Here is a 14,610-nt window from a genome sequence, read left to right as displayed (position 1 = left end):
TTCAAAGAATGGCAAGGTCATATCACACAAAGATCATAGTGCCAGCCAGGAAACAACTATGCAATAAAGGGTATTTTCACAATAGAATGTAAGTTCACAATTTCCTGATATTCATTTTCTCACAGTCTTACTTATGCAGAACGCAAGAAAGGTTACAGAAAAAAAACAGGTTTTCCATCCTTTCTCGCTCATTTGGCTGCTAGGATCTTAGTGATTAAAATAACCTAAAAAACGGTTCCTTAGAGGATTTCAGTGTCAGCAACAACAACATGGTTAGGATGTGTTGTGTAGACTGGTGGAGAGACGTGTCTCCTGAATGATTGTAATCATCTTTTAACTTGTGTCCTTGGGTTCTTGGAATTGTTATTTTTGAAGAGGTAATTGTAATTTCAGCATTTTGAATACTTTGGGAATCAAAGCTGACTAGAAAATTGCATATACAGCAAGGTCAACTACTGCCTTATATAACTTTAATATAACTTCCATTGAGTTAAAGTTACAGTATTATTAACAACACATCCAACACTCATTTCCCACACTCTCTAGATGTGGAAAGTCATCAAAAACTTCAGGGTCACTATCATACATTTGCAGGGCTCTGGAGTGTCTCAAAAGGTGCTCATTTGAAGGGGGTTTTGAGGGGGTCTCAAAAGGGGGTTTTGAGATCTTGGGTCTTGATGGCACTAGCCGGTTTTCCGTGGGTTTCCAAGGCAGCATCACGTGCTTGGCTGTGCAGTGCCGAAGAAAAGAAAGGATTGTTCAACAGGGACTGTGCTGACTCTCAGCAGAAGACTGAGGGCTTGCAACAATGTCAGTGACAGAAGTGTCCCTCCTCCAACAGGAGCTAGCTCTTGTGTCCAGCACCGACTTACAGCGTGTCCACAGTAACTGTGCACATGAGCATGTTGCAGCACCATTTCTGGTGCCTCATTCTGCCATGAGTGGATATAGTAGTTGTTACTGAAGAGCCAGTGTTTTAAACTTCTAGCAGTTCCTGATTGGATAGTTAATAAAATAATTATAGATCATACAAACATACATACAACACTATAGTTCAGGTGGGTAGCTGCGTCAGCATGCGTAGGCTGCAAACGAACAAGTAATAGGTTTATTCCATGCTGAAAAAAAGAAGAAAGAGAACACAACGTTTCGGCCGTGGAGCCTTCACACCTGAAGAAGGCTCCACGGCCGAAACGTTGTGTTCTCTTTCTTCTTTTTTTCAGCATGGAATAAACCTATTACTTGTTCCTTTACATACAACACTATATACCATTATATTTAGTACTGATGTATTAGTATTTAATCAGGTCACTGGTATTCTTTCAACACAAATTGAACTCTTTGGAGTATGACAGTGAACTTTTGACTGACACATTGAGCCATACATTTCCAGTTCAGGTTGCTTTCCCACGTGTAGTAAGCTTCCCCTGTAAACACAGCATGATTTTGCAGAATCGGTAGGTTTGCAAGGCTTCCTTTATCCTTACTGCTGAATGATGTTAGGCTAGAGAAATCAGATGGGTAAACTCTTCATTTAATTTGAAATTTTAACTTGATTTAAATTAAATTAATTTAACAAGCTAACTTTGTGACTAAATCTGCAATCCTGAGACCCAATCAAGCTTTTCCATCGACACTGATCCAAACTGTAAATTTAATCTGTAACAGCCTTCCTTTAATATATTGTTCTGAGCTCAGTCAACATGTACAGTATTCTCTTGCTATTCACATTCAGTATATTAATATATTATATTTGTAATAGTTCTTTCGTATTATTCTAAATCCAATATCAAGTGATTTTTTTTTAAATGCAGTGACTTTGAAATGTATAGAGCAGTTCTGGAGTTACTGTAATTTGATCTTCTGCTCTAAGATGACATGAGTGTACTTGTATTCACTAGAACACATTTCATTTATTACAGATCCTTTTATCAATTAACATTTAACACAGGACACACACTAGGTTCCCTTGCATGTACAGTATAAATGTAACAGGCCTGTTCCCATCATGTAGGCACACTAGGCAAATACCAAGGGCACCAGGCTTAAAAGAGGTACACAATTAGACAGAAGTTCATTTTCTCTCTATTTATATAACAGTTATTTCTTATAAACAAGCATATGAATTCTTGTACGTTTAAAATAGTGCATGATTGCCATGTCTGAATTTGGCCATGTCAAACAATACAGAAACGTGTATACAGTATATCTCACACTGTGGACCATTCCATCCAACCCAGATCTGAGATGCCGCCATACATCTCTGCAGCTGCAGGGGTACGAATCTTGAGTTTGCATCTCACACAGCCCTTGTGACAGACCTCCCCCGTCAGCTTGGTTTCTTAGTTCACCTGGCTTGCTCCATCGTCAGCTGATGCAGGCTGATGCAGGCCCAGTGTTCTTCTGCGATGGCCATTCCTTAGGGGTGTCATCACCTCCCATGTGTTGTTTTGTGCTTATAGATGGGATGGGAAGCTCTCATCATTGTTCATGATGGGGGGTGTGGCGAAGGCAACTAGTCCAGGGAAATCCCAAACGGGAAATCCAGGGTGCAGTCCAAAGTCCAAAAACCGGGTGATCCATCCAAGAGAAGACAGGGTTAAAATCCGGAACGGGATTCAGAACAGGAACAAGAAGTTAAAAGAAAGTAACGAGGCCAGGTGCTCTGAGTCCCGGACTCAGCAGGTCAGGACGCTGTGCTGAAGCCTATGCCGTTGGGTATCTCCTCGACCCGCTGGTAGGCGGGCTTCCGGGCGTCCATCTTCCAATGCTGAGCCCGGAATAGCGAGAGCGCCAGGCTTAAATAATGAGACACAAAACAGGTGGGAGGTGCACATAATCAATTAAAATACAAAAGGGTTGGAGAAGGGATCCCGATCATGACAACTAGGCCGTGCAGATGGCTATATGATTTTCTTCCAGTAGCCGTTATAACTTCTAATGGTTCTTCTTATTGCTCCCCATTAGCTACAGAAGAGTTGGTTTGTCTGAGAGCTGTGTTTGGGTTAGGTGGGCTAGTCTGAACACTTTTTCAAGATTTTACCACCTACTGTACATGTGGATGGGTCTTCGAGTCACTTTGTTGCTGTCTCTGTCCTTGACAGTTTTCCAGACCTAATGCTAAGGCCAATATATACCACTAGGTACGCTATGCAACAGTATTGCTACACTGTCCTATTCGTTGCTACTCTTCAACATGAAAAGTAACGTTAGGTTACCCATGAATCCTTGTTCCCTAAAAAAGAAGAGTAGCTACTAATGTTTTTGGGTTTCTTGGTAGCCTCTTTTCAGGGTTTGTAAAGGAAATGGGAAGACAGATATGTGCTAATAATAACTTCCAAGGAGTAGATATGAAGGTAGTATGTTATGCTCTGAAATGACCTATCAGTAATGCTAATATAAAGACTGAGTCCATGCCCACGTTTGCGCAGAGATATCACTTTAGCTGTATGTCACTATTATTTTTCAGCAAACCAGGTTTATACAGGTGACCTATATCTCTAAATTATTTAATATTATTTAACCCAACCCCATGGAGCTACGGCCCTTGTAGAAACTTGGCCTCCTCCACGCATCTTGGTCCTGAGCCAGTCTTCGCCATCCTCTCACTCTCAGGTTTCTGAGGTCTTCTTCAACATAATTATTAATATTTTTTAAGGGTGAAGATATCTACTGTAGCAACTTTATTGTGGATTTTACAGAGTACCTAGTATAATTACTTATACATTAATGTATATACTGCATGTAAGACAGTCCAAACAGTACACAAGTGTTCCCTGTATCCAAAAATAGTTCAGTTCTCATTTTTATGTTTACTGTATATCATAACAACAATATAATTCTAAAGCAATATGAGTCATCATTCAGATTGACAAAGTCAGATAAAATAATTTATATAAACTAATTCATAAAAACAAAAATTACACAAGGAGTTTTACAATATATGAAACTGATTTACATCAAATACCTTTTGAACAATGGGATTTACAAAACTCTATTCAAACTTTTAAAAGTCAACCTATTATCCAAGAATAAAGCACTTCAAGGTATAATTATTTTTTAAAGAACTAATGGCTGAACAAATGTTGACAATTTGGAAATGTTTAGAATTAATAAAAAGAAACTAAATATGATTTATAATAATACTACAAGTACAAAATATGAAAATAACAAAAAATAACAGATATTAAACAAACCATTCCCATCACGAAAAGCATAAAATGTATATTTTGAGATGTATACTACAGTACATTGATATTAGTGCTGTCAGTGTACAGGTCCAGTACCTGCCTTTCATTCTTATTCATATTCAACATAGCTTGCTAAAGCACTAGAGTTGATCTTCTCCTTGAACACTGCATCAAACTGCACATTCTGTTTGGAGGTAAAATAGTTTCTCCAGTCACCAACAACACCTACAAAATGACATAATACATATTTTAAAAAATATAAAAATGGACCAATGTACTGTAAGTGATTTATGTACAGTAGTAGAATAAATGGCATTTTCAGATAAACACATTGGTTATAATGGTCTTGGTTAGCAGCCAACATCTTTCTTAATTGCTACCAGTATTTAATCACACATGTGTGTTGATCACTTAAACTTAACTTTAAAACCATTTATTAAGTATTAATATCTGGAAGAACATACATGTAGTCACTGTAAATAAAATCCACATTGAGTCATTTTCATATTCAGTGATTCAAGTACTGTTCATATTTTAAATAGACTTTGTTGGTAAAACACCTTACCTTTCCTGAAGATCAGCTTCCTGTCAGATGTCAGTGCGCACACTGTGTGGTTTGTGTTCACTTTCTCCCTTTCTGCCTGTTCTTTCATTTCATGAAAGGAGCATTTCTTTGAGATCTCCCTGATCTGATCTTCACTGACACTAATGTTCAAAAATGAGCTGATCTCTTTGACATGTTTTGGGAGATCCTGTAGAAAACAAATTATCCTGTTTTTCCACTTTAGCTTACTGGGGAACAATGTAATATCCTGAAGTTTTTTTTCTTTCATATTCCTACTTGAACACACTAAAATGTGCTCTTAGTTGTAATTGTAAAGTGATTCATTGAACAATTAAGTAAACATCATTTTAATGCATGTTTAGGCACACATTGATTAGAGCGCATTATGAAAATATTATATCACCTTCTTCATTGACTCATAGTACAGGAACAACATATTTTCATTGCTTTTATTCTTCTCCCAGCTCAGAACATGATCAATCCAAGAACCATAGACCACTGCAATGAGAACAAAGGTGTTTGAGTACTAGTTATAATTGTGGTAGCTTCCTTACAGTTTAGCAATCACTAAGCATTTTAATTTGATTATGTCTTTAAAAAATTGCCTCAGCTTACATTTGGGCAGTAATTGAATTTGTGTCCTGTTATAACTGATATACTCTAGCAGTTGTACCTACAGTATATAATATGAAATCTCCCAAAATATGTACCAGTGTAAACAATATGCTTACCTTCACCTTTCAGGAATATCTCTAAAAAGGCTGACCACTTCTCAACATTGGGTAGATGGGGATTTTGCTGGTAGTAATGATACATTGAAACCGCTGTGTCCTTGGGATTCCTGATCACATAAATCATCTGAGAAGCCATAAATAATTAATAATAATAATTGCTTACACTTATATAGCGCTTTTTCTGGACACTCCACTCAAAGCGCTTTACAGGTAATGGGGACTCCCCTCCAACACCACCAATGTGCAGCATCCACCTGGATGATGCGACGGCAGCCATAGTGCGCCAGAACGCTCACCACACATCAGCTATCAGTGGGGAGGAGAGCAGAGTAATGAAGCCAATTCACAGAGGGGGATTGTTAGGAGGCCATGATCGATAAAGGCCGATGGGGAAATTTGGCCAGGATGCCGGGGTTACACCCCTACTCTTTTCGAGAAACATCCTGCAGGTCTGCATAAAGCAGACATTTGTAAATTTATATTTGTATATAACATCACTTTATTAACCCTTTACAATTTCTTGCATTAGGAATTTGTCTTTTCGCATACCCCAGCTTGCTCTCCATGAGACAAACAGACACGGAGAGAGAAGCTTGGGGTCAGAGCGCAGGGTCAGCCATTGTACAGTGCCCCTGGAGCAGTTGGGGTTAAGGGCCTTGCTCAGGGGCCCAACAGAGTAGGATTCCTCTGCCAGCTGCGGGATTTGAACCAGCAACTTTCAGCCACAGGTGCAGATCCTTAGCCACAGAGCCACCGCTCCACCCCATATACAGTACCTTCTAAAATTCTAGCAAATAACTAAGGATCTAGAAAAGTACAATCATTCCATCTTTGCAGGTTTCCTTCCTTTCTCTGAATATTTTCCTCCAGGATTATTATACTTGCACTTCTGTATCCATATGACTCATTACTCTGTTTTCACAAAACTGCAAGTAAAAGAGAGGTTGAATACAGGTACATAAAAACCTGTATATATGTAAGATCAATTTCTCTCACATTTCAATCAAATCTATCTACAATGCATTAGCAATAAAACAAGGAGGAATGATCCTTGGGATTAATTAATATCCAATATACAGTCCAATATGCAATATTTTATTTTAGCTGGTCTTAAGATCTTGAGATGTATACTCTGGGCTTTCACTGCCTACCTTACAATTCTTTGTTTTGAACTGCACAGGAATCATGTCATAGCTGAGGTGTGTTGGGATGAGCCTCTTACTGGAAAGGTTTCTCAGCTCATCAAATTTGGAGAGATCTCCAAACTCCAGAGATGAAGTCAGTGTCACCAGGCCAGCACTGTGGTTCTCACTGTGGCGGCTGTGCAAATTCGTCATGATTTCAGCCAGCCAGTGTGTGCCTTCGGAAGAAACCAAAAACAAAACTGTGTGAAACCAAACGCTTAGGACTGAAAATACACACCAGAGATACAGTACAAGGACATGAGAAAACACCTTTTTGAATGTTCTTACCTGATTTCGGATAGGACACTAACAGCACATCATCTTCTCTGGCATCAAAGGTATCCAAGGCCTGGAGCAGTTCTGTGGAGACTCTGGTTGAGAAGGGAATGCCCTTAAAGCTGTGAATTAATTCTTTTTGTTCTGGCATCTTTATATGAACATCTAAGTATTTCTGCTGTCTTCAGATGTAGTGTGACTGCCTTATATACAGAAACCAGAGCCCATGTAACATGGTGCAAACAGGGTGGTGTTGAATTTCCAAATTTACCAGAAGGAAATGTTGTAATTAACAGTATGGTAAATGAACAAGCATTTTGAGAAACATTTCCAATAAAATCACAGATTTCAAGTGTTGCATTAAATCTTAAAATACCAGATTTAATGTGGCGGCAAAATAGCAAATATTGTGCTGTGCTTTCTCTATTCTTTTTTAAATTCTTCCTATTTGTTAATGTTAACTTTAAGAACAGCTATACATAGGTTCTAATAGAAAAAGGAAACAGCAAGTTTTGCTTTATTTTTAAATTGTATATTGTAATACCAAATTTGTATTAGGGAGTACAGAAAATGACAGATTTTTTGTTGCCACAAAATGACAGAATGAATATATTTTTCCATTTTCACACACGAAATGTTGTGTTTCCTTTCTTCTCTTTTCAGCATGGAATAAACCTTTACCTTGTTACTTTATATTCCTAGGACTGCTAATGAGACAACCTAATCTAAGTAAGAAAGTGATTCAAATTCATTTTGGAGATAGCTAAGATATTACATGAATATTTCATTTTGCCAAGGACAGAATTTCAGGCTTACAAAGGCATGCTCCAGAAAAACAGAATTCTATCCATATTAAAGTATTAGTACTTGCATTGAAGAACAATAGAATTGTGGATATTAAAAGTAAACAAACCTCCAGGGCCTGAAGGGAATTGTAACAATTGTAAATAAGAAAACCAGAGATGTTATTCCCAAGCCAATAGCAAAACTCTTCCAGCAATCAATTAGGCCAGGGCTAATGATCGTTAAACAGAAATTAGCTAAGGTAAGACCCATCCATAAAAGGGTGACAAAAATGGACCAAGTAATTAAGTAACAATAAGTCTCAAGTCTGTTACATGTAAGTTTATGGAATTGTTAATAAGCAATAGACCTGAGGACCATTCGATCATTGATTTTGTTGATTAAGCATACATGGCAGCATACATGACAGTAGTATATTTACATTCTTCTAATTTTTATAAAATTCCTCATAAAAGATCATTTAATCAAATTCTAGGCAGTCAGTTTTCAAGGTAAAGATGGCATTCGACCTTAGAATGAGTTAATAAACGGAAAGTAGAGGGGTGGCTTGGTGTGATTAGCATCGGTTCCTCGTAAGGCTAGAATGCTGTGGTTTTCCTTCCATTGTCCAAAGACGTACCTGGAGGATAAACTGGCCCTAGTGTGAGTGTGTGCCTCTTTGTCTGTACATGCCCTTGTGATGGACTGGGGTCCAATCCATGGTTTATCCAGCCTTGTGCCCATTGCTTTGTGGGATAAGCCCCTGCTCTCCCATGTCCCTGGATTAAATAAAGTGGTACAGTTAGAAAAAACAAGGATGGACAAATCAGTATGATAAAATACATTGATAAGATCAATTGAGAATACATCTTGGTCAACAGATTATAAAAAGAATGTTACAGCTAAGCAATCAGTTGAAAAAATGTAACAAGGTGATACCTGACGTTGTCAATCAGTGTGAGTGCTGGCCGTCCATGGGAAGATCCAAAGACAGCAGTATTGTCTCACCACCACATTCCCCCAGTCTATGAAATCTAAGTACACAGTGCATTGTTACAACAAGGGGACGAGCTGGAAAGAGCCACGACTGTAGGACAGGATGAGGAACCAAGCAAAGTTGCTAACAAGGTATAATGGGGTGGACAGAGCTCAGGCTAACAGTGTGGTTCTGCCTCGGGATTGGGCAGTCTGTCTGATTCAGGCTGTATCTTATTAGTTCAGACAGACTGGTTAGTGCTAATAGCACTTCCTCAATTCAACAGAAAATGCACTGTCAGAGCTCCACACAGCGGACAGAGCAGGGTTTAAGTAACCTAGAGCTCATAAGATAATCATCTGTTAAGTGGGGGCAGATGGCAGAGACAGCCTACAAGGAGTTCTCATGGCACAGTGATCTCACAGAGGTGTTTGACTCCTCGGCCAGTTGTCGTGGAGACAGGCCTGTGAGCTCTAAGACACCCATGAATACAGTAACAGTGCATGTGCTCTGTTTATATCCATTACTGCTCTACTTTGTTCAAAGAACTCTAACAAATTAGCTAAACATGTCCTATGCTAATTGTCTGTTACAATCCTACAGCCATACAGATGATCCTCTTGTTTACCTTAGTTGTTACCATGCATCTAACAGAAGTAGGACAACTATATTGGTGTATAGGAATTTGGTTCAGTCTTATTACTCTTTTGGTGGTTGTGCACAATTACATCCATAAAAGTTTTCAATCGGCAGATATTAGATTTAGTCGTTACAGTTACCAGACATCCAGGAAAAATTAAGATTATGCCAGTTTTTATTCTTTTTTTGTCATGATCCATTTTATTGACACACATTACATCCACAGGCAGAAGTGTCAGTATCCTTCAAATAAAATTATGATATTCATCAATATTCATCATCTTTATTGTTCAGTAAATTATACATGTTTATCACTGTTACTTTTTAAAAGATTATAGAACAAATCTGGATGCATCCCAGCAAAAAGATGCGATAATTCACAGTTACAAACGACAGTGTTGGTCCTCTGGTACATTCTGGCACATTCTCACACTGCCTGTGATCATGGCTGTTATCACTGTTATCACTGTACATGGTGAACAAAGAGTTTCACTTCAACAACACTGGAGAAAAAGCACACATCTACCACCATGTTTTATTTTATTAATCCACAAACCTTGAGAAACAAAAAACAGAACATGACCTCAGAGTCTTTATCAGCCACTAAGGAGGAGACTAACTCATACTCTGGCCTTGCTGTTGCTCTCTACTTTCAGTATCCTCTCGGTACTTTTCCTCTGCCATGTGTGACCTAATTCAGCTTTGCTCTTCTTACTGTCTCCAAACAGCAGCTCTTTATTTACTTTCATTTGGGACACAACACAGCACAAGACCCTCAAAAGGGCTCCTGTACTTCATCGGCAGCACCTTCCTCTTCAGTGTAATCACGTTACAGCTTGTGGTGCTCTGCTTCTGTTCCTGGAATTTAGTCCATGAAGTTCCAGGAACCTTCCAGGCTTTTGTGCAATGACAGACTGTTGTGCTATCAGTGTCCTGCTGACTGAACTCCCACAGCATGGTCATACTTCAACAGTTTGAAACTGAGCACTGTATTCTCAGGTCTTGGTTCTGAGCAGTGAACCGCGAGTTAGATGTGAGACTGGAACCCCAGTTCTTCCCACACTGCAGGGAAAATAACCAGATGGCAGAAAACCATATACTAGTAGCACACAAGTAAATGGAAAATCAAATCTTTTAACTCTAATGAATAATAAAATAAGTGCTGACAACCACAAATTTCATTTTCTTTTACTTGGAATTACCAACTACCTTTCTGAATAAATGTCAAGGCAAGAGCAAGGAGAACCAGCATACTGTACAGAACAGTGATAGTACATAATTAATTCCTTCTCCCATAGCAAAAAACAAAATTCAAAAGTCCTATAGAAAAAACCTACAGTACCAACAGTTATATACAAATGGCCATTATAATATGAAATCATTTGAAATCAGTTTCTATCAGTGTCTTTACAAGTATGAACGTACTTGTTCCATCCATTACAATCGGTTCTCTGCCGATCTAATGACTCTATCCCTTACTTCTTGTCTTAAACTGTGTTTAATTCCTTCATAATCTGCTTTCCTGAAATTGCAATGGATTCTACCTTTTTTATTTCAAATTTACTTCAGATGGGATACTGTTTAAGGATAATCAGAATACTGCTTTCACTTGGGTCTCAGCAAATGGAATTTTTCTTTTCCCTCAAAAAACTGTTCCAAAATTCCAATTGCAGCACTGAGAGCCACCTGTTGCTTTTCATAATCACCAACATAAAAAGAGTTAATGTGTTAACACGTCTTTCAGAAAGCCGCAGTAAATAAGATGGCAGCAGTATGACTAACTTGTTGTTTATAGATCTCAATGTAAGAGTGGCAGTGTAAGAGCGTGCCAGATCCTTAATAGGATGGGAAACCCCGCAGAGGATCAGCTTGCTATTCCAAGGAGGGCTGGTGGAGTAGTACTGTAGGTGCATGCTTTCTTCTGGACCAGAGGTTTTCAAAACCTTTGCTGCTGTCCTTTGGATGAGGTATTCTGAGGTCATGACTACTTGGTCTTCAAAGAGCCTTTAGTGGTTCCAAATGTGTTCATCCCAGTGTTATGTCTAAATTCCAGCCTGGGCTTGTGCATTTTGGCCTTCCTGTACCCTTTGATTCAGCTGGTGAAATATGTTCTCTACCTTCTCTTCTGGCAAATAATGGCTGCACTTCAGAGGTGGTTGACATGCTTTCTCTCCTATATGATGCACTTTGGGATGCAAAACACTACATAAATGCGAGGAACTGTTCTAATATTAACTACAACCAATACTTGCTCCTGGATGGTTGAGGGTTGTTGTATTCATTTTCACAAACATTAGTCATAGTAAAGTAAAAATAAAGCCAAAGAGTAAAAAAACAGTCATTTTTAAGCTTTACATTAAATATTTGCTTTAAAAAATCAAAAAGGCAGAGTTATTCTAATAGAGCTTTCTCAATCACTGTTAATATGGGCAATTCCCATCCCATTACCAGAGCAGTCCTGGAGCTCATCACCTTTGAACCTGAATTATGTAAGATGCCAGTGAGGACTTAAAGAAGAGAAAAGTGGGTCTTTCCACAAATGTCTACACACCTCCTTGCAATGACTAGACTCTCTTCTGTAAACCATTCAATTTACAGTATTATGCTGGATTGCATTATCTTTTATATAACACCATGCTAATCTCAAAAGTATTGCAATTATACCGCTTGCAACCTTATGCCTATACTCAAAGCACTGATGACCTCTGTAAAATATTAGTTTAAAACACTTCTTTTGTTAACATGTCCTTGTGATTCTGGCATAATGCGTAGACTGCAGGTAGCTACAAATGACGTTTTTGATAACAGGAAGGACAATCATCCAGCTGCTGTGTGAGGGAGCTGCATGGGAATGAGAATTGTAACCTCTGTGATCTGGCTATAAAGAGAGCTCTGCCAGGGGAACAGGTAGAGGAAGGAAAGGAGAGAAAAACAAACTTTTACTTCCTCTCAGGCTGCTGTATGGTGCCTTAATTTCAGCTGAAATAAAGGCCTGATGATTGCTTCACTCTGATTCTTTCCCCCAGTCTCCTGAAGAGGGGTGACCCTCATTCATCTGCCTTTAATGCCCTTTCAGTAACTTCAATTTCATGGAAAAATAAGAACAGATTTTGTCAGCATAAAACAATGTGTGGAAAGAACTTTGCTACTACTAGCAATCCAAAAATCACATTCAAATTGTTATTCAGGGACATGAGGGACACCTTGCAACTCACGGCCAGCAGCCATATCACTCTGCAACTCACAACTGGCAACCCACTGAAGCTAAGCAGGTGTGAGCCTGGTCAGTACCTGGATGGGAGACCTCCTGGGAAAATCTAAGGTTGCTGCTGGAAGAGGTGTTAGTGGGGCCAGCAGGGGGCACTCACCCTGCGGTCCATGTGGGTCCTAATGCCCCAGTATAGTGACGGGGACACTATATTGTAAACAGGCGCCGTCCTTCGGATGAGACATAAAACTGAGGTCTTGTCTCTCTGTGGTCAATAAAAATCCCAGGGCATTTCTCGAAAAGAGTAGGGGTGTAACCCTGGCATCCTGCCCAAATTTCCCATTGGCCCTTACCAATCATGGCCTCCTAATAATCCCCATCTATGAACTGGCTTCATTACTCTGCTCTCCTCCCCACTGGTAGCTGATGTGTGGTGAGCGTTCTGGCGCACTATGGCTGCCGTCGCATCATCCAGGATGCTGGACATTGGTGGTGGTAGAGGGGAGTCCCCATTACCTGTAAAGTGCTTTGAGTGGAGTGTCCAGAAAAGCGCTATATAAGTTTAAGTAATTATTATTATAATAAGAAAAAACAGATTCAGCGTGGCTAGGCAATTTGTTCTACACTTATCACCCTTTTGTATATAAATTAATTCCTATTTTCATAGTTCTAAGTGCCCCTTTATAATTCTACATTTATGCCCAGAGGATAAAATTATTCATTTGAAAATTGAACTGCTCAGGCTGTACGGGCTTTGCGATTGCAATACATGAAAACTGTATTTAGTGTGAAATTGTACGCAATGCTTAGGTACAAACTGAAATCTGGAAGTCCTGAAAAAAACGGGAACCAGAGATTCCAGAAAACCTTGCTGCCAGGTGTTTGACAGTACCAATAAACAATGCTTCAGATGAAAAATATTTTTTGGCAGATCAAAATGTTCATGTTGGCTCCATAAAGACACCTAACACCTTTATGCACATTTTGACAGACTCAATAAAATAAAATATGGTATATAAGAGCTTAATGAGTGCCCAGGGGCAAGTGACTATAAGAAGGGGGTGCCGAACATCTAAAGGAAACAAAGTATTAACTGGTGAAACTTTAAACATTCTGGCAAATCTGTGGTTTTGTAATATTACTTTACAGATTAGTCATTGGAGCACAGGTTAAGCACAGGCTGCAGGTTTAGCTGAAGCTTTACAGTTTGTCCATTGACATGTTTTTTTTATGTTAAACACTGATCACTGCATCACGTCCTGGACTTGGGTTGTAGCATTCTGGAACAAGCTGCCCAGCCATATTGATAAAGCTGATACTGTGACTTATTTCAAGAAATAGCCAGATTCTCACATCTATTAGCTGATTAGCTACTACATAGCAGACAGGTTAGATAATCTGAATGGTCTCCTTTCATTTGTAACTTTTCCTGCTCTTCTTTAATTACAGAGTGTTCCTGTCTAGTTATATTAAAAGAAGGCTGGTATTTTAGTGAATTATCCCTCTCTGGTGTTGCATGTTCAGTTCTAAAAACAGGGACCTGTAAAAATTCTATTTTCGGGAGCCTGATACCACAACTGTCCACAAGGTGGTGTTATACTTATTAGTGTGCTCTGCCAGCCTACCTCCCTCCTCCCACCCCCAACACAAAAAATAGACGAGCACAGTATTTTTAATAGCCAAATTTGAATTGGGTCGAAAGGGAGTTTTTTTTTATCTTTAATTTAAATCTACGTTACTGTAATGCTGCAATGAAACATACTGAATGGAAAACAAACATTATCGATTGTACAATGCAGTAGCTGTATACCCTGTGAAGTCAAACAATCTACAGTACATAATTAAAAATCGTGCTCGTCAAGTGCCCAGTTTGTAGCTTCCGTTGTAAAAAATTGGCATGAAATACACGTCCCTTTTCAGTTTTATGCAGATGTAACCATTACTTGTCATACAGTACCTGTGATCCTGTGACGCTGTTTTCCTTCTTTTTTGGATTCTGGCCACATTAACAGATATAATAACCCTGTGACCTAGAAATGGATTTTACCAGCCTTA

General features: G+C 38.9%; 1 protein-coding gene and 1 long non-coding RNA gene across 2 annotated transcripts in view; one reads left to right on the top strand and one right to left on the bottom strand.

Moving 5' to 3' along the window:
• Window positions 1–14,610, top strand: part of LOC148654582 (uncharacterized) — a 30,381-nt gene that overhangs the window by 1,489 nt on the left and 14,282 nt on the right. The gene's annotated exons all lie outside the window — the stretch shown is intronic.
• Window positions 2,074–7,151, bottom strand: LOC148654583 (sulfotransferase 6B1-like). The gene is made up of 6 exons (XM_088647053.1): window positions 6,962–7,151; window positions 6,641–6,849; window positions 5,487–5,613; window positions 5,159–5,253; window positions 4,756–4,942; window positions 2,074–4,415 (listed from the first exon to the last, which is right to left on the bottom strand). Exons 1-6 carry the CDS (start codon window positions 7,098–7,100, stop codon window positions 4,300–4,302), a joined length of 873 nt encoding a protein of 290 aa, XP_088503179.1. The 5' UTR covers window positions 7,101–7,151; the 3' UTR covers window positions 2,074–4,299.

The sequence above is a fragment of the Lepisosteus platostomus genome, chromosome 9 (assembly GCF_059453375.1).
Source record: "Lepisosteus platostomus isolate fLepPlt1 chromosome 9, fLepPlt1.hap1, whole genome shotgun sequence".
Taxonomy (NCBI): Eukaryota; Metazoa; Chordata; class Actinopteri; order Semionotiformes; family Lepisosteidae; genus Lepisosteus; species Lepisosteus platostomus.
This window is presented reverse-complemented; position numbering and strand designations above follow the sequence as displayed.